The sequence below is a fragment of the Thamnophis elegans genome, chromosome 9 (assembly GCF_009769535.1).
Source record: "Thamnophis elegans isolate rThaEle1 chromosome 9, rThaEle1.pri, whole genome shotgun sequence".
Classification (NCBI taxonomy): Eukaryota; Metazoa; Chordata; class Lepidosauria; order Squamata; family Colubridae; genus Thamnophis; species Thamnophis elegans.
This window is the reverse complement of record NC_045549.1, coordinates 68,056,815-68,072,721: the sequence shown is the minus strand read 5'-3', so window position 1 is coordinate 68,072,721 and position 15,907 is coordinate 68,056,815. Positions and strand designations below refer to the sequence as shown.

Here is a 15,907-nt window from a genome sequence, read left to right as displayed (position 1 = left end):
GATGAGCTGGGACTCAGGAGGCAGAGAATCGATGGTGGTGGGGCCAGCCAGAGGTGGCATTTGCTGGTTCTCGGAACTACTCAAAGTTTCCACTACCAGTTCTCCAGAAACTGCTGGATTTCACCCCTGCTCCTGATCTATATGGTGTTTATTTCCTTTAATTCAGATGTGGCTAGAAAAAATGGTTGGAAACCCTATAGAATTCAAGCCAGCATTATTTTTATTAGGTATTATAACAGAAGGCTATAGCAAAGGGTCAATATACCTAATATATTCGCACCCTAACACAGTGAGAATGGTGTATGCACAGCAATGGAAAAGTGAAAGTACGCCTTCAGAAGAGGAGATAGTAAGGAAGATATTAACATGCACAGAAATGGATAGAGTAACGTTGGAATTAAAAAACAAAAAAGAGACAGAATATTATGACACATGGAATAGATTTTATCAATGGCTGGAAACATGAAGTGGGAGTCAGAAAATGGAAAAAAAATAGTTTAAGTAGACCTGAAATAAGATATTATATACGTATTAGAATGAATATGTTGGTCAAAATAAGACCAGCAGTGTGTAAGACATGATCTTATTTTCTTTTGACCTCCAAAATAAGCGCTTGGCCTTATTTTCAGGGAGGTCTTATTATTTTTGAGGTACAGGAGGCGCCAAGCGTGGTCACATCATAGCTACTGCTATGTTGCAATATTTTCAGGGGAGGGCTTATTTTAGTGCATGCACTCAAAAGCCTGATTGGGCTTATTATCCAGGAAGGTCTTATTTTGGGGGAAACAGGGTAGTATATATGTTATTTATCTTTCACTTTGGTTTCTATGGCAGATGAAACGCCAGGACGGTCACACTGTGTTCAATATACTTATATGTGAATAATAAAAATATACCGTATTTTTCGGAGTACAAGACGCACCTTTTTCCCTCAAAAAAGAGGCTGAAAATCTGGGTGCGTCTTATACACTGAATGCAGCATTTTTTTTTTGCCTCCTGAAACCCTGTTCCCTTCATCAAAATAGCTGTGCATAGCTTGTAGGAGGCTTTCCGAGAGCTCCTGGGGGTTGAGGAGGCCAGAAATGAGCAAAAAATGGGCCTTTTTTGCTCAATTTCCCCCCTCCAGCCCCCAGGAGCACTCTATAACTTTCTAATGCCCTTTTATTGACAAAAAATGGGTCCGGTTTTTTTGCTCGTTTTTGGCCCCCCACCCTCCCAGGAACACTCTACAAGCCCCCTAAAGGCTACTCATGCCCCTTTTTTTGGAGAAAAAAAAACGGGACCATTATTGTGTAAAATGGACCATTTTTGGAAGGTCTGCAAAGTGCAAAAACTTTTTTTATTTGCCTCTTCAAAACCTTGGTGCATCTTATACTCCGAAAAATACGGTATTTTTTTTAAAAAAGAAGATGGATGTTTTGAGGCACCTACTGAAAGATTGGTAGTGGCAGTGGGAGCTACCAAGCTGCTATGCCAAGACAGAACCAGAGGTCCTTGACTTATGACTACAGTTGAGTCCAAAGTTTCTGTGGCTAAGTGAGACATTTCTTAAGTGAGTTTTGCCCCATTTTATGACCTTTCTTGCCACTGCTGTTGAGTTTATTCAAGGAGTTTGGAGTTTATTCAATTTGTAGGCCGCCCTATTCCCCGAAGGGACTCAGGGTGGCTGAACAAAAGCCAAGGGAGGGGAAATTACAAAAGTAAGACAAAACAATCAGACAATACGAACAATTTAAAAGCACAACAGACACAGCAAATTCGAGGGGGGGGGGGGAACTCAACCCCAGGCTTGCTGGGACACCCAGGTCTTCACGGCTGTCCGGAAGGCCCGAAGGGTGGAGAGGGTCAGAATCTCCACGGGGAGCTCGTTCCAAAGGGCCGGAGCAGCCACAGAGAAGGCCCTCCTCCGAGTAGTCGCCAGCCGACATTGGCCGGCAGATGGAATACGGAGGAGGCCTAATCTGTGGGATCGAATGGGTCTGTGGGAGGTAATCGGCAGAAGGCGGTCTCTCAAGTAGAATGAGTGAATCACTGCAGTTCTTAAGTTAGTGAATAACATGGTTGTTAAGCCTATTTGGCTTCCCCATTGACTTTGCTTGTAAGAAGGCTGCAAAGGGGGATCAGATGACTCTGGGACACTGCAACCATCATAAGTATGAGTCAGTTGCCAGGGGGGTCTGAATTTCAACCACGTGACCAAGGGGATGCCGCAGTGATCGTAAGTGCAAAAAGTGCTCATAAGTCACTTTTTTCAGTGTTAACTTGGAAGGGTCATTAAATGAACTATCGTTAAGTCGAGGACTACCTGTGTAAAGATTCAGTGGCTTCTGGCAAAGAGAGTTTGAGAGCTCCAGCTTTTCACCCTACAGGCTCAGCCATTTCTGCTAGACATCTTTTTTTATTACTGTATTTTTCGGAATATAAGACGCACCTTTTCCCCTCAAAGAAGAGGCTGAAAATCTGGGTTCGTCTTATGCACTGAATACAGCATTTTTTGCCTCCCGAAACCACGCCTCTTCACCAAAATGGCCATGCATAGCCTTTAGGAGGCTTTCAGAGAGCTCCTGGGGACTGGGGAAGGCAGAAATGAGCCATTTCTTTTGCTCAATTTTGCCCGCCCACCAGCCCCCAGGAGCACTCTACAAGCCTCCTAAAGGCTATGCATACCCTTTTTTTGATTAAAAAATGGGCCATTTTTTGCTCGTTTGGGGGGACGCCCCCAGGAGCACTCTACAAGCCTCCTAAAGGCTATTCATGCCCTTTTTAAAAAAAAATGGCTGTTTTGGGGAGGTCTGCAGAGTGCAAACACTTTTTTTTAATTTGCCTCTTCAAAAATCTTGGTGCGTCTTATACACTGAAAAATACGGTATATTTTGATATTTTGGTGGCAGTTTTCTGTTACAGAGTACAAATAGAATTATAAGTCTTGGTTGGAAAAGATGACCAAGCAACGTATTGAGTTGAAACCAGAAATGTTTTTGTTGGGGATATTGTCTGACACTTATAATAAACAGAATACATATTTAATTATTCATATATTAACCGCAGCTAGAATTGTATTTGCACAATAATGGAAAAGTGAAGAGGTTCCTACTGAAGAGAAGGTGATTAGGAAAATATTAGAATGTGCAGAAACGAACAGATTAACATTGGCCATTAAGGAGAAAGAACGATCTGATTATTATATGGGAGGCATTTTATCAATGGTTAGAGAACAAAAAAGGAAATTGGAAATAAAAGAAGAAGGTAAAAAGAAGAATAGAAAATGTTTTAAGATAGAGATAAGAACAAAATGATAACTCTTAGCATTAGTATGATGGAAATAATTATAAATAATGTTATTATTGTATATATTAGAAGTTACGGCAGAACCATGATAGCGAACCTGTGGCATGCAGAGACATACAGTATTTGATGGCACGCAAGCCGTCAACTCTAGTGCGCACGCGTGCACCGGCCAGCTGATTTTTCATCCTTCTGGAGGGCCAGGGGACGCCATTTTCGCCCTCCCCTGGCTTCAGGAAAGCCTCTGGAGCCTGGGGAGAGGTCACACGCGCATGCACTGCGGGGGGGTGTCTCACGCGCAGGTGGGCGGGGAGATTGAGTGGGTGCGCGGAATTTTGGCACGCCGTAAGAAAAAGGTTCACCATGACTGCTCTAGAAGATACGTCGAGAAAGAAATGAATATGGTTTAACTGTATAATGTATTAGAATTTATGGAATAATGTTGCACGGAAATATCTGCGCCCAGATGATACGCTGCTTAAGGAAAGATGGAATGTGTGTATTTTAAAACTGAAAAATAAAAAAGCTTTTATAAAAAATAATAATATGTTATAACTCTCAGTCTCTCTCTGTTTCAGGTTCCAGGAACAGATGAAGATAAAATGGAGGATAGCTGTTCTCAGAAACTGGCCTCCGTAAAACACTTCAGGCTCTTCTTGCTGATACTAATTCCTTGCATCTGCGCCCTTATACTTGTGTTTGCGATTCTTCTTTCATTCGTAGGTGAGTATATCGTAAAAGATGAGTAAAGGACGTTGAACTTCATCAATCACGTGTTCGCACAAAATGATGGCATACTTGTTTTTCTGCAGTGTAAGAAAGCCATCTTTCAGATACTAATTTCTGCCTTGAAAGGCAAGCAAAACAAAACTCTTTGCGGGAGCTACATTATCCCTGAAGAAATTGCATTCAGAGGCAATTGCATTACATTCCAATCTGCATAAATTAAAGCTTTGCTGGAATTGTTTCTTTTTAACAGCTTCTGAAAAGCTGGCGCATTGAGGAGGAGGAGAAAGTAGCCAACTGATATATTTCAATGATACATGGTGTTGCCCCAGCTCAGCCAGCTTGTTGGCGGGTTTCCGAGCAATAGACCCGGTTACAGCACGGAAACCGCTTTGGTCGCATTGATGGATGATCTTTGGAGAGCCAGAGATGAAGGACATCCCTCCATCCTGGTCCTCCTTGACCTCTCAGCGGCTTTCGATACCATCGACCATGGTATCCTTCTGCGACGACTGCGGGAGGTGGGAGTGGGGGGCACCGTGTTACGGTGGTTCTCCTCCTACCTCTCGGACAGGTCGCAGTCGGTGTTAGTGGGAGGGCAGAGATCGTCCCCAAGGCCCCTAAAATATGGGGTGCCGCAGGGTTCGGTCTTATCCCCCCTACTATTTAACATCTACATGAAACCGCTGGGAGAGATCATCCGTAGGCACGGGATCAGATACCATCAATATGCGGACGATACTCAATTGTATCTGTCCGCCCCGTGCCAAATCAATGAAGCGGTTGACGTGATGGACCGGGGGCTTGAAGCCGTCATGGACTGGATGAGGATTAACAAGCTTGTGCTCAACCCGGAAAAGACCGAGTGGCTGTTGTGTTTTCCTCCCAAAGATTTGGCCAATAATCCAACACTCAGGCTGGGGGGTCAAATTTTACACCCCTCAGAGAGGGTCCGCAACTTGGGAGTCCTCCTGGATCCACAGCTGTCATTCGACCATCATATAGCGGCTGTGACCAGGGGGGCATTCGCCCAGGTACGCCTGGTGCGCCAGTTGCGACCCTACCTGAACCGGGAGGCCCTCACAACAGTCACTCGGGCCCTTGTGACCTCTAGGCTGGAATACTGCAACGTGCTCTACATGGGGCTGCCCTTGAGGAGCGTCCGGCGACTTCAGCTAGTACAGAACGCAGCCGCGCGAGTGATTGCGGGTGCACCCCGATTCACCCGCATTACACCTATCCTCCGCGAGTTGCGCTGGCTACCTGTCGATCTCCGGATGCGCTTCAAGGTGCTATTGATCACCCATAAAGCCCTACATGGCAGTGGATCTGGATACTTGAGAGACCGCCTTCTGCCAATTACCTTCCTACGACCTATAAGATCCCATAGATTAGGCCTCCTCCGCATTCCATCGGCCAGCCAGTGTCGGCTGGCAACCACAAGGAGGAGGGCCTTCTCAGCAGTAGCCCCGACCCTTTGGAACGAGCTCCCCGTGGAGATTCGTACCCTCTCCACCGTCCAGGCCTTCCGCACTGCCTTGAAGAACTGGCTCGCCCGTCAGGCCTGGGGATAAGGATTTCTACCCCGCCCGAATGTTGTATGCATGTTGCTCATTATTTTATTATGTGTTGTTGTCTCAATGTTGTATTTCCCCTTTCCCTGGTTTTCTGTGAGCCGCCCTGAGTCCCCTCAGGGAAAAGGGCGGCCTACAAATGCAAATAAAACCTATAAAAACCTATAAACCAATAGCAATAGCAGTTAGACTTATATACCGCTTCATAGGGCTTCCAGCTCTCTCTAAGCGGTTTACAGAGTCAGCATATTGCCCCCAACAACAATCCGGGTCCTCATTTTACCCACCTCGGAAGGATGGAAGCAGTGGTGGGTTTCAAAAATTGTTCGAACCTACTCTGTGGGTGTGGCCACCTTTGTGGGAGTGGCTTGCCGCCCATGTGACCGGATATGAAGATGCCGACGACACTTGTCAGAACCACCTTAAATTACCTCACACACAGCACTGGCATGCATAAGAATATGATGTAAACTTGTTTTTTAAAAGGCATCTTTGGTTTGCATTAAAACAACTTCAACACACGCAATGTTCTGATTGCACCACAAACGCAGTAGTCATCCTTACCTTTCACAGAGGCACTGAGTTTTATAAATAGGAGCATGATAGTGTAGAATAATCATATCCAAGGACCAGTGGTGGGTTTCAAAAAATTTTGGAACCTCTTCTGTAGGTGTGGCCTGCTTTCCGGGTCCACTGGTGGAACCTCTTCTAACCGGCTCAGTAGATTTGACGAACCGGTTCTACCGAATAGGTGCGAACTGGTAGGAACCCACCTCTGGATGGAAGGCTGAGTCAACCCTGAGCCGGTGAGATTTGAACAGCCGAACTGCTGAACTGCAGTCAGCTGAAGTAGCTTGCAGTGCTGCATTTAACCACTGCACCACCTCGGCTTCCTAGGCGAGGGCACATGCATGTTGGCAAGCTGGTTTCCAGTGCTGTGGCACACCTTCCATTTGTTGCACTCTATGCCTAAAAGGTTTGCCATCACTGGCTTAGGCTAAATATACATTTGTAAACTATGATTTGTGGCTTAGTGTGATGTATTCACTCAAGAGTGTCTGAAAAATGTGATGTTTTTTTTTTCTAAATCCACAGTATAAGGACAGTGGGAGAGTGAAGAATTAATCTAGTATTATTTTGTAGCTGACAGCGCTAGCTTGTTTCACTTCCAGTTGCAATGCTCTTGGGAAGAATGCAAAAATTCTGTTTCTGTGTTTTTTGCTGTAGACTGAGCAAATGCCCAAGGCTCCCAGGGATACTTAAAGGGCAATAAGGAGTTTATTTTGGGGCACTGCTTTCCCTCCACTGGGTAGCTGCTGTTGAAAATTATTAAGTCAGCCTCCTCCAGGTTCTTGAGAAACGGGGGAGGAAATTTTAAATTACTATAGAGTGTTACCTCTCAGTGCTCAGTGTTATTTGGTTCCAGGAGGCGCAATAAGTACCAAAAATGATGAGTACCAAACAAATAACGAATAATGTAGTGTCAGAAGGCTGCTGACATTGCCAGATTCTAGCCTGTGCATCCAGAACAGTGGTGGGATTCAGCCAGTTCGCACCTATTCAGGAGAACCGGTTGTTAACTTTCTAAGCAGTTCAGAGAACCGGTTGTTGGAAGAAATCTCATTTTATTTTTTTCCACTTCACAGGGTTAATCCTGCAAGGAAGGCAGGAAGGAAACATTCTGGTGTTGTTTCTAGCCAAATCTTGATTGCCCTGCTTATAGAAACTGCCTCTCCGGTTAACCCTTATTACATTGTTAACAGCTAAGGCGAAGCGCCCATCGACCTGAGTGACGTTGAGTTGGCCATGCCCACACAGTCACATGACCACCGAGCCCCACCTACCCAGCAGAGAACCGGTTGTTAAATTATTTGAATCCCACCACTGATCCAGTACCAAACGAACAATGAACATCTGGGCAAAATGTTCGCCTCAACATGTGTTGAGTACCAAATTCGATGAATTTCAAAGCAGTTGAGTACCAAGGTACCACTGTAATTACATGAAGCTGAAATATTCATTTACCTTGTGTCAAATCACCCTTTAGCTTAGTGTCTTTCAATCTTGGTAACTTTAAGATATGCTGGTTGGGGCATTCTAGGAGTTGAAGTCCATATCTTAAAGTTGCTAAGATTTAGCACTCATTAATTAATTAGTGCTCATCGGTTTTCCTGGACTGATTGGGACGGTTCCATCTGTCTGGCTGTTGATTGTACCAGTCTGAAGACATGAGGTGGCCATTCTTTCCTCCTTAATAGATAATTTTGCAGTATAATATGGAGGTTAGCAAAAAGGCAAGGAAATGTGATAAAAGAAAGATAGCATGGTTGATATATATTATCTTTGATATGTATTATATATTTCTTCAGTGAATAGCAATAGCACTTAGATGGAGTGAGCTCCCGTTACTTGTCCCAGCTTCTGCCAACCTAGTAGTTCGAAAGCATGTAAAAATGCAAGTAGAAAAATAGGAACCACCTTTGGTGGGAAGGTAACAGCATTCCGTGTGCCTTCGGCGTTTAGTCATGCCTGTCACATGACCACGGAGATGTCTTCGGACAGCGCTGGCTCTTCTGCTTTGAAACAGAGATGATCACCACCCCCTAAAGTCGGGAACAACTAGCACATATGTGCGAGGGGAATCTTTACTTTTACCTAAAGTACGTTTTTAAAGGCTAGATGAAAACTGGGAAAGTAAATAATCCATGGAAAATTATTGGTAACCAGTTGTCATGATGGCTAAAATCAGAACAAAAGAAAATAAAACATGCGTCTTCTCCTTCCAATATTGCAGCTTTCAACTGTCTTTTTTCATAGAACAGGTTGTGTATGGAATGTTTTCCTGGAAATTAATATACATTTTGGATATGCTGATTATGCTTTATTATTTTTCTTGCAATGCAGGTTCGTTGGGTAAAAAGTGCCTTCATTCAAATGGAAGCGACATTCATTTTCCTAACATGAATAAGAGTGATTCGGTTGGGGTTCCATCAATGGACAATAAAATAGAGCTGACCCCTTCGACAACGAATCAGTCTTTTCATTTCAACCAGATGTACCCAAATATGAGTATATCTAAAGAAACCTCTCAGGTTGCCTCTGAAACCTCAGCAGTGAAAACTAATATTACAGATGAAAGGACCTTGACCAATAGAAACTGGTCAACGGAAGAGGAGCTGGGAGCCACCCACCCATCCATCAAAGTCATGAGCAAGACATTTTTTGACCCTACTGTGAAACCTACAATACCACCCGCTATGCAAGACGTGGGTTTGAAAAAAGGTAAGTTTATACTAATATGGATTCTTAAATTAGGTCACACGGAAGTGGTGTGATGATTGGAAACATCCGTACGCTTGCAGGGAATCGGTTAGAGGTAATCCTCAACTTACAACGTTTCATTTAGTTACAACAGCGCTGAAAAATGGGGACAGGGCCATTTTTCACACTTAGCACCTTGGCCTCTAATGGTCTTGGGGTTCACATTTGGATGCTTGACCACGGGTTCGTATTTATAGCAATAGCAATAGCAGTTAGACTTATATACCACTTCGTAGTGCTTTTACAGCCCTCTCTAAGCGGTTTACAGAGTCAGCCTATTGCCCCCAACAACAATCCGGGTCCTCATTTTACCCACCTCGGAAGGATGGAAGGCTGAGTCAACCCTGAGCCGGTGAGATTTGAACAGCCGAACTGCAGAACTGCAGTCAGTTGAAGTAGCCTGCAATGCTGCATTTAACCACTGCGCCACCTCGGCTCTTGTTATGATGTGATGATTTATGACGGTTGCAGTGTCCCTGGGTGTGTGATTATTTTTTGCGACCTTCTGGCAAGCAGAAATCAATGGTGAAGCCAGGTTCCCTTAACACCAGTGCTACTAATTTCACAACTGGGGTGATTCACTTAACAAACATAGCAAGAGAAGTCGTGAAATGGGGGCAAAACGCACTTCACATTATTCTCACTTAGCAACATATATTCCGGCCTCGGTTGTGGTTGTAAGTTGAGGACTACTGTACCTGTACTTAGCAAAGGTGGTTTCCACAGCATCCCTTTCCTCATTTGAATTAGATAAAAGGTACTTGATAATGTTGAGTCCCTCACAGCCAGATGCCTAAGTGGTTATTGGGAACATGTTTATACAAGCAAAAGTGAGCTGTTGCAGATCCCAAACCAGGACAACAGCAGACTAAGCTGTTTATTTTTTGGGAAAAGTCAACAAGAGAGGTATGCTGTCGCTTAGGAAGTACCTCTAAGCTTGTTAAAGTACATTAAGCAACTTGTGCTTGAAAAGGGCAGCTGCTCCACTTCTTAAAACTGTTTATTTAAGGTACTGGCTTCATTGGCTAGAGTCCCAAAATAATTAATCTCGTTTAACTCTAATTAGAATTAGAACTCTTTATTGGCCAAGTGCAGGGACGTGCAGTCACTAGAGGCAAGGGAGGCGGAGCCTCACCAGTCTCCTCAGGAAAAAGAAAGAAATGTAAATATATTTTTTTAAATAATTAAAGCCAAGATAGTTGCTACCAGGTTCCAACCCAGCGGGGCGGTGGTGGCGGCAGCGGCTACTTTAAGTGCTCCCTTGTCTCACAGCCGGGGCCGCTCCAGGCGCAGCGCCGGGAGGCCGCAGAGAAGCTTTGCTCCGTTTTTCACTCAGCCTTCCCCCAGAGGTGATCAGGGACTTCCAGCGGCGGAGCTTGGAGAAGCAGTGGACGCAGGCCGGGACAGCGGGGCGGGCAGTGGAGCACTTTGCATCGCGGGAGCCACCAAGCGCCTTTGCTGCAGACCCGGGCGTTTGGTTGCTCCCGCGATGCAAATCCCCCCCCGCCGCCGAGGCCGACTGCTGCCCTGCTGAGCCTCACCAGGTATCAACCTCACCGCACGTCACTGGTTGTAGCTATGAGTAGGGTCAGTAGCCCCAGAAGAATATTTATAGCTCAGTGATTGAATGGTGAGGTCCTTGGGGCTCTCTACATGAGAAAAGTTCTCGTGCACACAATTCATATCCAACTATTAGGTAATACCCATGCTAGAAGGAGTTTGTTCCTTCTTTACGTGTAGGTGGCTTTTCCTATCAGGGTTGGTGGGGGTAATTCCTTGAGTAAGTTGGTGTTTACTGAGTTGGTAGTCCCTTAATTGGGGTATCATTTACTACTCAGTGTTAATCTCCGCCAGTGGTGAAATTCAGATTTTTTTACTACCGGTTCTGTGGACGTGGATACTGCAAAATCTCTACTCCCACCCCACTCTAGGGGAAGGATACTGCAAAATCCCCACTCCTGGGGGAAAGATATTGCAAAATCCCCATTCCCAACCCACTCTGGGGTCAGCCAGAGATAGTATTTGCCGGTTCTCTGAACTACTCAAAAAATCAGAACCTGCTGGATTTCACCCCTGATCTCCACTGAGTGTTGATTGTTGGCTGGGAGGTCTTGTGATGTTTTGATGGTCACTTCTGAATGTTATGTAGATGTCTTTTATTTCTGTATGCCTGTTTATGATGGATATGTCTGAGTGCCAAGCTTCCAGGAATTCTCTAACATTTTTGGAGTTAAGTTGGCCTCGGAGGCTCACTGTTGAAACAATGGTTCAATTTGTCCATGTGTCCTGCAAATAAGGAGTTTTCAATGTGTTTCCTGATGGCTAGTTAGTGTTGATGGATTTGCATTTACCATGAAATTGGTTTGGTTGACCAGAAATAAACCGTAAGGATGGTCATGGCACAAAGCTCTTTATTTTATTTAACACTGTATTCATTTTTAAGATGTAGATTGAGTTCACATGTGTTCTAATTTAAAACACAAGGAGGTATGTTTATTTTGAACTTAAATGTGTTATGCAAAAAAAACCCCAATCCTATTGTGGTTTGTGTGCCATAGTTTGTCACAGTATCACAATATATGACTCCGGCACGGCCTTTTCTGGCTTATTCAGCAAGCCATGGCATAAAACATATTTTCTGTTTGATCACCTCACCCCCCCCCCCCCAAATTAACCTAATAAGTTTATATCTGACTGGAAACTCATTATGGGAAATAATTCTTACATATTGTTTTGCTAATGCCTGCTGACTCAATCACGTATAATTACAGTTTTACATATAATACGCTTAGCATTCCTTTGAATTACATGCATGGGCAATTAATTAAACAACAGATAGCAATAATCTATAATTCATTACCTCTATATGAAGTTACATGGTTTTTTAAAAAATATTTCCAATGCTTTACTCATAATGGCATGAAATTGAGCAACAAGAAAAAAAATCTTGTCACATTGTTGAGTACAAGAATGAACTTCTTACTTAACTCTCTTAGAATAGAATAGCAGAGTTGGAAGGGACCTTGGAGGTCTTCTAGTCCAACCCCCTGCTTAGGCAGGAAACCCTACACCACTTCAGACAAATGGTTGTCCAACATCTTCTTAAAAACATCCAGTGTTGGAGCATTCACAACTTCTGGAGGCAAGTTGTTCCATTGATAAATTGTTCTAACTGTCAGGAAATTTCTCCTTAGTTCTAAGTTGCTTCTCTCCTTGATTAGTTTCCACCCATTGCTTCTTGTTCTGCCCTCAGGTGCTTTGGAGAATAGCTTTGCTCTCTCTTCTTTGTGGCAGCCCCTGAGATATTGGAAGATTGCTATCATGTCTCCCCTAGTCCTTCTTTTCATTCAACTAGACATACCCAGTTCCTGCAACCATTCTTCCTATGTTTTAGCCTCCAGTCCCCTAATCATCTTTGTTGCTCTCCTCTGCACTCTTTCCAGAGTCTCCACATCTTTTCTACATCATGGCGACCAAAACTGGATGCAGTATTCCCAGTGTGTCCTTATCAAGGCATTATAAAGTGGTATTAACACTTCACGGGATGTTGATTCTATCCCTCTGTTTATGTAGCCTAGAACTGTGTTGGCTTTTTTGGCAGCTGCTGCACACTGCTGGCTTATATTTAAATGGTTGTCCACTAGGACTCCAAGATCCCTCTCACAGTTACTACTATTGAGCAAGGTACCACCTATACTGTACCGGTGCATTTTGTTTTCTTGCCTAAATGTAGAAATGTAGAACCTTACTCTTTTCACCCTTGAATTTCATTTTATACTAAGACTACTATAGCTACTAGGAGTAGCTACTAAGACTACTACTATAGATATTCAGGGTGGTCCATAACTAATGCATTTATAGTAAATGGTTATTTTGTTCTTGGTTGAAAGGCTTAGCTACTTTGAGAATAGTTATCTTCTTTTGGCACAAAATTAAACAAAATAATAGACCTCATGGCAATATTTTTTTTCCATTGAGAACATTTCTATTTTCTTTTGCTCCAACTGGGATCAAAGAAGTCCTAGGGGAAAGTTTGTCCCGTTTTGCTCTTGAACTTCTATAGTGGATATTGGTTTGATTAAACTGAGTTATGAACTCACACTGTATCAAACTGTTTCCTTCTGTAGACTTTATTTTTCATGTACGAAAAGTATGTATTTTGTTTTTTGAAATTTTCTTTCTTCCAACAAGACAGACATCTGGTGTGAATGTATTCACTGCAGTGATTCAAATATGAAGAGACATACTTGCCTAAGTAGTCAAAATATAAAGTACACTGCAAAATATATTCCTTAAGTAACATTATCACATTAAAACAATTCAGAAACAGATGTGACAGCATACATTGAATATGATCCCATCATTCATTATATTTATAGAACAGGTTTTAGATGGTTACCTTTGGAAATTCAAATTACAGCTGTTGAGTTTTATTACCTTAACGTTTCCCTGTGTCTATAAGGGCTAATTTCCAATATTATAGCTAGAAGTACATTAAATAACTTCTCCCTTATTTAAGGAAGAAGCAATGACAGACCTGCAAATTTGTGGTACATTAAGCGGTATCTTATTCTGCATCTATTCTGCAGTGTACTCTGTGATACATCATGGACGCTTTGATTCAGTGACGTGCGGTGAAGACGAGGAGGAGTGAGGCAGCGGCGGTGGCTCCTCAGGGATGGTGACCGAAGGGGCTCCGGATGCCTGCGCCATCTCCCGCCCGTCTTCTGGGATTTGCCCAGCCCTGCATGAGGCACTTTAAAGTGCCAGCACGCCTCCCGGCCATAAACCAGGACATGTTTCACTCTATGGCGGGGCGCGGCAACATGCACTTTAAAGTCCCGGCGTGCCTTTCGGCCATTCAGCGGGACCTCAACTCTGTCTTTCTGTTTTAAAGCTGCAGCGTCGCGCTCACTCTTCTTCCTCTCTTCCTCTGTTTCTGATGCCCCCCACCCCACGCTCCCTCTTTTCCTTCAAATTTCCTTTTTTTTTCTTTTTTCTTTAATAAACGCAATGCTCAGGCATTCTCTCCTCTCCCATTGACTAAAGCACTTTCTTTCGCCTGCCTGAACTTGCGGCAGAGCTCAGGCGGGTTGCCGCGAGCTCAGACGGGCGAAAGAAAGCGCTTCAGTCAGTGGGGCGTCTGGGGAGAGGACTGCCTCGCCAGCCATAAACCTCACCGCACAACATCACTGCGTTAGATTATATTCCTAACATTATGTTTTAGCCTCCAGTCCCCTAATCATCTTTGTTGCTCTTCTCTACAATTTTAGTAGGCCCTTCTCTTAGTATCTATCACGAATATGTTCTTATTTTGCAGGTTTGTGCATAAACATCAACTACAGCCAATGTGAAATGCTGCCATATAACCGGACTACTCTGAGATCAGTTCTTTCCATTGTGAGAAGCATTGAAATGGAAAAATTTCTCAAGTTCTTTGGTTATCTCAAACGCCTCGGCTGTTATCAACACATTATGCTGTTTGGATGCAGCCTTGCTCTTCCTCAGTGCATCAGCGATGGTGTCAACAGGTATTTGGGAAGCAAAGCTAGTTAGCGATTAAAGATTACTGTTGGCAGTGGAGTAAGTGTTAAGTTTTACAATCTCACAGGAAACTTACAGCTAAGACTGTTTATACCAGAAGATTATCAGGGGAAAAAATAGCAGCAAGGAGTATATATAATATGTCTATTTGTTTTAAAACTATTTGTAGTATGGTACTAGTGGGACGTGGTGGCTCAGTGGCTAAGATGCTGAGGTTGTCGATCAGAAAGGTCAGCAGTTCGACGGTTCGAATCCCTAGTGCCGCATAACGGAGTGAGCTCCCGTGACTTGTCCCAGCTTCTGCCAACCTAGCAGTTCAAAAGCATGTAAAAATGCAAGTAGAAAAATAGGCACCACCTTTGGTGGGAAGGTAACAGTGTTCCGTGCGCCTTCAGTGTTTAGTCATGCTGGCCACATGACCATGGAGACGTCTTCGGACAGCGCTGGCTCTTCGGCTTTGAAACAGAGATGAGCACCGCCCCCTAGAGTCGGGAACAACTAGCACATAGGTGCGAGGGGAATCTTTACCTTTAGTATTGTACTACCTGAATAAAGCACGTTTATGGACTAATCTTATTAGGGATTACGGGTTATGATTTTGGCACAGATGTTTCTAATCCCCATTTAATTTGAAGGCAGAATGAATAATGTGGCATTTTGAAAAAGGCTATTGAAACCAATCTTTGTCTTTGAATTAGCTGTTTTATAGTGGGATGGAATTATTGCATCTTTAATAAATCTAAGTGCTGTTCTTACATTAGTGCTAATCACAGGATTTCTTAGCCTGCCAAGTTCAGGAAAAAAATTCAGAATAAAAAATAAATACAAGCCCACATACTGTACAAGACTTTATTTTACAAGACATACTTTACTCACATATGAATTTACTGTAAGTGACCTCCCATTCCTAATCCATCGGGTTCAATATGACGTCGGTCCACCCTTTGCAGCTATAACAGCTTCAACTCTTCCGGGAAGGCTGTCCACAAGGTTTAGGAGTGTGTTTATGGGAAATTTTGACCATCCTTCCAGAAGCGCATTTGTGAGGTCACACACTGATGTTGGACGAGTTTACGTGGCCTACCGCTTCGTGGCTGAGTTGCTATCATTCCCAAACACTTCCACGTTCTTATAATACAGCTGACAGTTGACTGTGGAATATTTAGGAGCGAGGAAATTTCACAACTGGATTTGTTGCACAGGTGGCATCCTATCACAATTCCACCCTGGGATTCATTGAGCTCCTGAGAGCGACCCATCCTTTCACAAATGTTTGTAGAAACAGTCTGCATGCCTAGGTACTTTATTTTATACACCTGTGGCCATGGAAGTGTTTGGGACACCTGATTCTGATTATTTGGATGGGTGAGCGAATACTTTTGGCAATATAGTGTAGCAAACTTTGTGTTTCAGGCTCACTGATGTGGGTGTGAGTCAGTCATCAGCCATTAAACATG

The 15,907-nt window shown here is 43.6% G+C and overlaps 1 protein-coding gene across 1 annotated transcript in view; it reads left to right on the top strand.

Annotated features, from left to right (window-relative positions):
* The first annotated feature begins 295 nt into the window (after positions 1 to 295).
* The window catches only part of CORIN (corin, serine peptidase), an 83,270-nt gene continuing 67,658 nt past the window's right edge, over positions 296 to 15,907 (top strand). Inside the window, exons 1-4 of the mRNA XM_032223668.1 lie at positions 296 to 349; positions 3,864 to 4,008; positions 8,490 to 8,867; positions 14,227 to 14,437. Of these exons, the coding sequence (XP_032079559.1) occupies positions 296 to 349; positions 3,864 to 4,008; positions 8,490 to 8,867; positions 14,227 to 14,437 (788 nt within the window). The remainder of the gene's footprint in view (positions 350 to 3,863; positions 4,009 to 8,489; positions 8,868 to 14,226; positions 14,438 to 15,907) is intronic.